The sequence below is a fragment of the Odontesthes bonariensis genome, chromosome 6 (assembly GCF_027942865.1).
Source record: "Odontesthes bonariensis isolate fOdoBon6 chromosome 6, fOdoBon6.hap1, whole genome shotgun sequence".
Classification (NCBI taxonomy): domain Eukaryota; kingdom Metazoa; phylum Chordata; class Actinopteri; order Atheriniformes; family Atherinopsidae; genus Odontesthes; species Odontesthes bonariensis.
Window position 1 is genome coordinate 40,494,451 of NC_134511.1, and position 8,788 is coordinate 40,503,238.

At 41.7% G+C, this 8,788-nt stretch overlaps 1 protein-coding gene across 1 annotated transcript in view; it reads right to left on the reverse strand.

The window, feature by feature from the left end:
- sv2ca (synaptic vesicle glycoprotein 2Ca) overlaps window positions 1-8,788 on the reverse strand; it is a 31,603-nt gene extending 22,815 nt beyond the window's left edge. The window contains exons 1-2 of the mRNA XM_075468802.1: window positions 8,548-8,788; window positions 2,476-3,278 (exon numbers count right to left, since the gene is read on the reverse strand). Coding sequence (XP_075324917.1) covers window positions 2,476-3,073 — 598 coding nt within the window. The 5' untranslated portion in view covers window positions 3,074-3,278; window positions 8,548-8,788. The remainder of the gene's footprint in view (window positions 1-2,475; window positions 3,279-8,547) is intronic.

The window sequence follows — 8,788 nt, forward strand, 5'->3', positions numbered from 1 at the left end:
CTTGACCTTGTTCTGACATGTGGCACTGAGAGTGAACAACAGTATCTCCTCATAACACTGTCTTTTTTTTTTATTGAAGAGTTGAAAAAATCTGTTCCATTATTGCTTCCTTCTGTGCCATGTTCCAATACAACAGAGTATTCTTCTTCTTAGCTTTACACCTACACAAGTTGATCATTTTATAATCAGTCAAAGGAGGAACTATAAGCAGGATCTGTCCTTTGACTCACATATAAAACAGGTTTCTAGGAAAAGCTTCTTTCAAGTTGATAATAATGCCAAAATTAATACATCCTGCCTCGGAATGATGCAGAAAAACTGGTCCATGCATTTGTTGCTTCAAGATCAGGTGAATAATGTAATATGATAACAATATGATAAAACAATCCCTTTTTATTGGGCCGTTCCAAAAGGTCCCTGAAAGGCCTCCAGCTGAGTTTTGATGACAAGTAGCAGGAGAGGCCACATTTCTCCAGTTTTAGATTGTAGCTCCCTATTAAATCAAGACTAGAGGTTAAACTTCTTCTCCTCACATGTAAAGTGCTTAATGACCAAGCTCCATAATCTCTTATATATCTTGCATCATATCATCATATCTTGCATTGTGATGCCTTTACTCTCCATGTACTTATAGCATTATATAAGGTATCACTGGCTGGGTGTTCTGGTGCTTATCCACTCCTCTTTCCTGTCCTCTCAGCCCCCAACCGGTTGAGACAGAAGGCCGTCCATCCTGAGTCTGGGTCTGTTGGAGGTTTCTTATTTTTATTATATATATTATATTATGATGGATTTATTATTATCATATATCACATTGTCATAACATATAGTATATGGTATAGTATATTGAAGAGAAGATTTGGTGTGATCTGTTGGCTTTACACAAAATGTAATAATTTGTATTTTAATCAATTTGATTTTATTATCTACAATGAATTGGATTTTAATTGTATTTATTTTGACTATATCTCTGAAGTAACTTTAGCTGTCAATTGTTGCTGTATAAATAAAACTAAATCTGATGAACAAATAAGCTGATTGTGGATTTTAGCTGGACCAGAAATAAGCCAAGAACTATGTTGCTAGAGGACTAGAGATACCTGGGAGTTTATCTGGTCTGGAAATGACCACTGAGGCCGTGGACAGGGCAGATGGTACTTTTTGAGGAAGTTTAGTTCCTCAAAAAGTCTGTGGTGGAAAATGCAAACCATGTGTTTGGTATCGCAGCGTCAGAGCCACTGACTTAACGAAACTGAACAAACTGATCCGTGCCGGAGACTAATCTGGGGCCCCTGGAGCTGAATATACAAAGTTCATAAACATAATGGACATTACTGCCCACCCTCTGAATAGTGATTAAAAAATGGCACATGTTCAGTCAGCGGCTTCTTTAGCTCCGCTGTAACAGATTATTACTAAGTAAATGGTCAAACTCGACCAAGCTCCATTATTCCCACGTTTCTTGTCTATGTCTTTCCTTTAAACCCACAATGAGTGGTCTTTCATATTCCATATTTACTGTTTCTAACACAGGCTTTCTGTAAAAATGTGTGCTTGTCAAGCACAAGTTAACTTGTAGTTGATGACTTCAGTGACACATTTTTGGGTTATTTTCTGTTTCAGAGCCCCACTGCAGTTCATAGTGTATTCATATCCATAAATGTTACATGCCAAAGTTGATTTGTATTATGGCAAAAATGATTGAATGAATATTCTAATCAAACTCCATATGCCAAATAGTGCTCAGACCACAGGGCAACTATATGCATTTCTCACAGAGGAGAGTATACATCAAGAAAGAATGCCACATACAGTATTACAATAGATGTTATATCACCCACAATGTGAATGGCAGATGAGTATAATGTCTGTTAAGGTGATAAAGACTACATAGAACATAGACACGACATTTCAATTACAACAGAGGAAATTAAGATACTTTCTGTCCAACTCAATGTTGCTTGCAAAACCTGTAATAGGGCCACAGTCCGCTCAGGAATATACTGTACGTTGTGCTTAAACTGCACACAAAAAAGATCCTGAAAAGGAGTGGAAAAGTTGATAACGGCATAACTGACGGATGTTCACCTGTAAGACTGGGGTACAAGTCTTGTATGAGGCTTTTGTTTTTATTGAAACGTTTATTTAACTTTTGTTCAGCTTTTTTAGGTTCCTGTTGGTTTGGAATGAGTTGATTACATACAGGCATCAAAATAACTTGATTGGGTTTAGGAATATATTTTGGTTTGGGTGGAATGGTGCCCATTTAATGGAAACATTTCAACCCTTTATTGACAATCAAACAATAATGTGTGTGGGCATCACACCAAAGTGATGAAAAATGTGATACTGACACGGAATCCTGAAATAGATGTGGATTTATTAAATGCATCAGCTGTAAAAAAAAAAAAAAAACTGTCCACACATGTATATGCAAAATAAATGAGCAGTACCATAAAACATGCAGGTCCTTACCTAGCCATCCTGAGCTGGAGTTGGGCACACACATGTCTGTCTCTGCGCTGGGCAGCACAAAGCCCACCACAAACACCTCCACCCCATCTGACATGAGAGCCAGCCCAAGTACCAGGAACAGTTGCCACTGGAAGCGCCCATGCCCACATTCCTGGATGATCAGCTCGTACTGCTGGGCCAGCTCCTCTTCATCAGCCTGCCTCTCCTGCTCCAACTCATTACGGTCCCTTGTGGCATCTGACATCGGCTGTCCCAGGGCCACCTGGCCCTCCTTATGCTTCTTGTTGCCTGCTGAAGGGATCCCCTGGTACTCGCCCTCGTAGATCTCGTCCTCATCGTCGTGACCTTCTGTGGCATCACTGGAGCCCTCCTCGTTGTCACGGTGGCCCTCTCCGTCCTGTCCTTGCAAGTTCCGGTAGAAATCCTCATCGTCATCCTCCTCATCTTGGAATCGTTTGTAGTGGCGGTGAGACGAGTACTCATCAGTGGCATGGTCCACCACTTTGTTGACTTTCTTTGTTGCATGCCGCTTGGCCTCCTTGACTATGTCCTTGGCCCCCTTCGCCAGAGAAGTCCTGTTATTGTAAGTGTCCTCCATTCTGGCTCCAACAGCAGGTCTTCACAGGGCTCCACAGGATAGTTAGAAGTAGAAGAAAGAAGGGAGAAGGGAAAGAAAAGTAAATGATAGAGAATAGAGAGTTTGCAGAGGGGAGCGAGTGGGTCTTGAGATGGGGGAGAAAACTCTTGAGGCTGCAGTCACCACAGGAGATAACCCACAATGGCTGTGGCAATCATCGACCAGGCTGAAAGACATGGAGGAAGAATAAGGAACACGTAAATAAATAAAAGAGGCACACAAAGAAGAAGAGATCAGAGAGAAAAGAGAATGGAAATCAGAGACTACCACAGCATCCGTTACTATCCTCGACTAACAGATGACACGCCACCGACAGCACAAACCTTCTTTAATCACTCACTCACCGTTCTCTCAGGCCTTTGAATCCCTTGGATTGATGTGAAGGAAAAGGCTCTTCTACGCAGCCCTTAAATGTTACTGAAAATGAGCATTCAGTTTTCAGACATGCTCTCTTTGTTCTATATTTCATGAGCTGCCAATGGCTTTCCAAAGATGATTATTTCAAACAGAAGGGCTAAAACCTGCTGACCAGCTCTGTTAAAGAGAAGCTAATAGACGGAGCTCTGCTCAGAATCAATTTGTCCCCAATAAGAGGCTGAGTCATTATAATGGGTGTGACGACCCAACTGGAACGACACTGTCATATTTAATCCCGGCAAACAAAAAGAGGAAAGCCAGAGTGGTCAAAAGCCGATGCATAGACAGCTGAGGCACACACAGGCATCTTTCGGTAGCTAATGATTTAGCATAATATAATTCACATATAATGAACATTTTCTTTACTGTTAATCAGGTTTGAGGTTGAAATGGCAGAAACAAGCAACAAAGGTTTGTGTTAGAAATTTGATAACACTTTTCTGCAATTATCATTTTGTTTGTTTATTACATTTTTCAAAAATGTCACGTTGAAAATGATCAATTCTCTGTAAACCGTATCAATTGTAGCTGTTTAATTAAACATGCATTATCCCCTCTGGGACTCCCCTTTGGACTACTCCTTTTCTGTGACTTTCCATGTGTTTAGTTCACTCATTCTGTGTGAGATTCAAGTTTATTCCCCACTGACCATCTCTTGACTCCAGAAAAACTCAGCCTTTTGGCAGCACTGGCCTTTAGAACAAGACTAATTATCTTTATCAAAGAGCCAGAGAAGTGAACAAATGGTTAACAGAGAAACATGGCACATCCACAGTTCAGACCTGAATCCCATCCAGAATCTGTGGAGGGAACTGAATACTAGAGTGAAGGCAAGGAAGTATTCCAACACCCAGGACTGGGGAAGCCCTTTCCCATATTGGCAGAGCAGTGATGGGAGGGAGACCCCAGCTTAACAGTGCAAATGATGTAACAGGATTTCATGTGAGTGCTGCACATGCTCACTCTGGTGTGTTTATCTCAACACAACCAATCCACTGCTCCCTTTCTTTTTGAGCATTTCTAAGTTTGAGTGCATATTTATGGGCAGGGTGGGGATGGTCAGCGCTGTCCAGCATGTGCGGTTCCCGTGTGTCTTAAGAGCTGCTTGCCACATTCCCTAATGAACACTGAAGCCTTGTCAGGAGGACACAAATCAAACGGCCCGGCTCCAGCTCCCATAATGCAATTTTACTGGGCAAAATGACAGTGCTGATTCAAGGTGACACTACTAATCCCATTTGGCTCATTGGATGACTTTTGTGGTTATGCGTACACTCCTTTGCTTATCGACTGATTATTTTCGGTGAGGCATTAGATATTAGCCTGGGTGGGCATAATATCAGCTTTTTTTGCAATCTTGTCTCCAGTAGCAACATTACAAAGGGTTAACTTGAATGGAAGCAACCTTTTTCATTTCTTCTCATTTTCAAGTAAAAAAAAACTAGCCAAAGCAAAAGATTTCCGCTCTGCATAAATCCTTGGTTGGTGACAGGACTCCCTAACACCGTTCCTCCTGAGCACTGAATATTACAGCTTCTTGTCACGTGGGGAAGATTCATTTTGAATTCCTCAGACGACGGAAACCCGTGGAGGAGCGTGTCAGAGTTCAGAAGTGTCACTGAATTGATGCCATTTACTGTTTAAGGGTTAGATCACGATGACACATTTTTTTGCTTAAAGTGGCACGTACGTCAGCAGAAAGGGTTGGGTACTGGTGGAGCCTGCCTGTCAGAGAATCAATGGAGTGCATGGTGAGGCACGCTGTCAGTGGTTATGAAGCTCAGAGGACACCCGAGCACACCATCAACCTAACCCCACCTGCCCGCGGGATGACGACACCCTGACATCACAGTCTGAGCAACGGGAACAAACTCAGCGACCTCCAACACCACCAAACAAACCAATCCCACACTTATTTTCAGCTGTCCCCAACCATTATGTTTTGCTTTACGGTAAGGCTCCACCTATGCATTTATTTATTTTTTATCAGAACCAGCTTGTCAATGCTTTTTCCAGAACTTTACTCCCTCAAGACTCAATCAACACATCACTATCAGCAGATGGAACTCCAGTTTTCAAACATTTCTCCAAATTCCTCTTTTTTCGAGCCCACATATTGCCTTTGCCTCATTACCTATACTCTGTTCACATAATAAGTCAGTCTTTTTAAAGTAGCCACAGTCTAAACTTTATACAATATTTGTCCACTGATACTAAACCAACATAGGGATGAAGGGACGTGCTGAAGCAGAAATAAGAAGTGATCTATACAGCATCCCAGGGCAGAACTGTTCTCTATACTTAAAACAAAGACAGTTAATAAAGCGCGTGTGACATTGTTGGGATCATGTGAACTTGGCTAAAAGTAGGCCTTGCTCTGGCGACACCGCCTGTCTGCATGATGGATGGTGGCCCTGCTTTCCTTCAACCTCCTTAAAATTCCAGAAAATAAATAGATAGATAAATAAAAACTCGAATTTCCTCTTTGCATCAACATAAAGACAAATGAGGAGTTTTAGGAGTTTTGGCCATATGCGACTGAATATGGGGAAAGATCCATTTAGAAAAATCAGTATCCAAAAAATGTGTGCTTGACTGAATTAGTGCTCATTTTAAAGAATTCAGGGGCTGTGGCAGAATTGATGATCTAAAAATATACAACATAAATGACTTATCACCAAAAGAAAAACTGCTTCTTTAGAAAAGATATAAAAACAATAATGATAAAGAAAAAGCTCTAAGCTACTATCCCTCAACTTCAGACTGCTTGACCCACAGATGCTTAAACTTCTACATGAGAATTTGGGGGGAAATCAACAGGGGGGCTTTTTGGCTTAGAGCTGTTTTTAAATTCAGACACTGTCAAAGAGAGTATACAAAATGAGGGAAGTGGTTTCTTTTTTTCTTCTTTTTCTGAGACATTATAGCTATCCGTTCACAGCAAAAGGTAGCATTTTATATAATGCCCCTTGCTCAACAGAAATCTCAGTTCTGGAAGCCTCAGTCAGGTTTGACTCGTCAGTGTCCTGCCCTTTCAAAGACGTGCGTAAGCACTGTGGCAGTTAGAGAGAGCAGGTCCAATCTCTAAGTGGGCAGAGCTGCATGTAATTCCATCAAAACCTAGAGCCTGTGACCTCATCTGGAAGGCAGAAGCACATCCAGCCAGGGACGTCTTGGGCTGGGAGATTTCATCAAACACTGATGCCATTACTGACTCAGTGGAGGAGGAAGAGAGGACAGTGGTTGTATAGGAGGAAAAAAAGAAATATGAACGTATGAATATGAAAAAGAAATTGTTTAGCTTTGGATGTGTTATAGGAATCATTTCACCATAGTGCCAATATCCAACACAGATGATAAAGACTTCACTAGCACAAATGATTACAAGCTGTGTTATCCCAGACAGATCATTGGAGCGGCTGTGGGCTGGAGCGGTCATCTGCCAATTGGAAGGTCGGCGGTTTGATTCCTGGCTTCCCCGAGCCACATGTCAAAGTATTCTTGGACACTGAACCACATGCTGCCTCTGATGCCTTCCTCAATGTGTGAATGTGTGTGTGTGTGTGTGTGTGTGTGAATGGGTGTAGGGTGCGCTTTAATCAGTCAACTGGACTAGAAAAACGATCATTTACCAAATACATAATATATTCATAGGGTGCACAATGCACAATTGAGCTTCAGCAGGTTGATGCACCTTTCCAGACACAAAATAAGCTATACCATTAGTTTCTAGTACTCAACTATTATCACTCCCATGCTGAGTTTGGCCAAGCAAAAGGGTATTTTGTTTGTTTTATTTGTTTTTGTTTTATTCTGTTTGTGCTAATATACAGTATGAAGTGTTTTGCTGTAATATCTTGCATCTGCTTGCTTAATTTGAAACAATAAAGGACAAAAAATTTAAATCAGTAAAAAGGAAATACATTTTTGTGCATATGCAAGAAGCATTTCCCACTAATCTCTCATGTCAAGAAATAGGCTGCTGTCCCGTTTTGCTTAAAAAAAGCCAGTGCAGGTGGATGCTTCAGATGGAGACGTTGCTGAATGCAGAGGGAAGATGGGAATCTCGCTTCTGCTTACAGAAGGAAAAAAAGAAGCAACCTAAAATCAGTAAGTGGGGGTAAGCGACTGCAGACATTCTGCAACCAGCAATCACTTTGCCTTAACAAGTTGTTACACTGAATGCTCTCCTCAGTGTTAACCCAGCAGGACTACAACAGCAGCCTTCGGATTGCCAACAAGGCACTTTGTCACAGATTTCCACTTCACCGGCTGTGCGCCTGTCAATCGTTCACTGCATCTTGAGGTGCAATTCATGGATGAGTCAGTTGCCCGCTCCTGCATCCTCTACTCTTTATCTTCTTCTTCTTCTTCTTCTTTTTTTCTTTTGGCGGCAACGCAGAGTGCTTTAACTGCCCCGGGCCGGGTGGCTGAATCGCACTATAGCATTCTCAGTCCACAGCAGACAAAACTCCGCTCATGCCAAGGACAAGAATTTAGCCCAATGTTGCTGTTGCATTAAAGATGGGCAAAACTACGAGTTGCAGTCTACCATTATGAACACCACCCAGAGCTTACAAACCCCTCAAAAGACCATTTTTGTAACTTAAATCAGATATCTGACTCCAGCATGCTTGTAAAATGTACAGAAGAACATATGGCAGCACCTAAACATTAAAGGTGTTGGATTCCACAGTTTCAAAGCTGCTTCTCCACTATATTCCTGTTTAAATCAACTGTTCACGTTCGTTTCTGCCAAATGACACATTTTCTACGTTTGGAGGAGACATTAGTTTAGTGAGACCACAGAAGAAAAGAAGAAAAAAGCACATGCCAGGAAACAATCCCAACTTTTAACAAATGGCACAAAAGCTTATGAATAAGTAATTATGTATTCCTGTATGCCAGCCTCGGTTTTAGTTGGAGATATCTATGGAAAGGTGCACGCATATTAAGTATCAACGCTGCCCTCAGCATGTATTCATATTAAAAGGAAAGAAAAAAAAGTAATTACTCACCGTCATTTATACGGAGAGGAGTGGACTGGGCAGAAAGTAACCCATTGCACCGCAGCCTGCTTTCCCTTTCCGTAAAATGATTTATACGGATATTGTGGGCTTTTTACTGTAGAGCAGGATCAGAAGTAACTGCCAGCGCACGACAAGGCTTTACTGGGGGTTTTTTTCTCCTCTTTTTTTTCCGATGCAGTCCTCTCTGGCTGCAGCACTTCGGGAGAGGAGAGAGCGTGCGAGAGAGGGA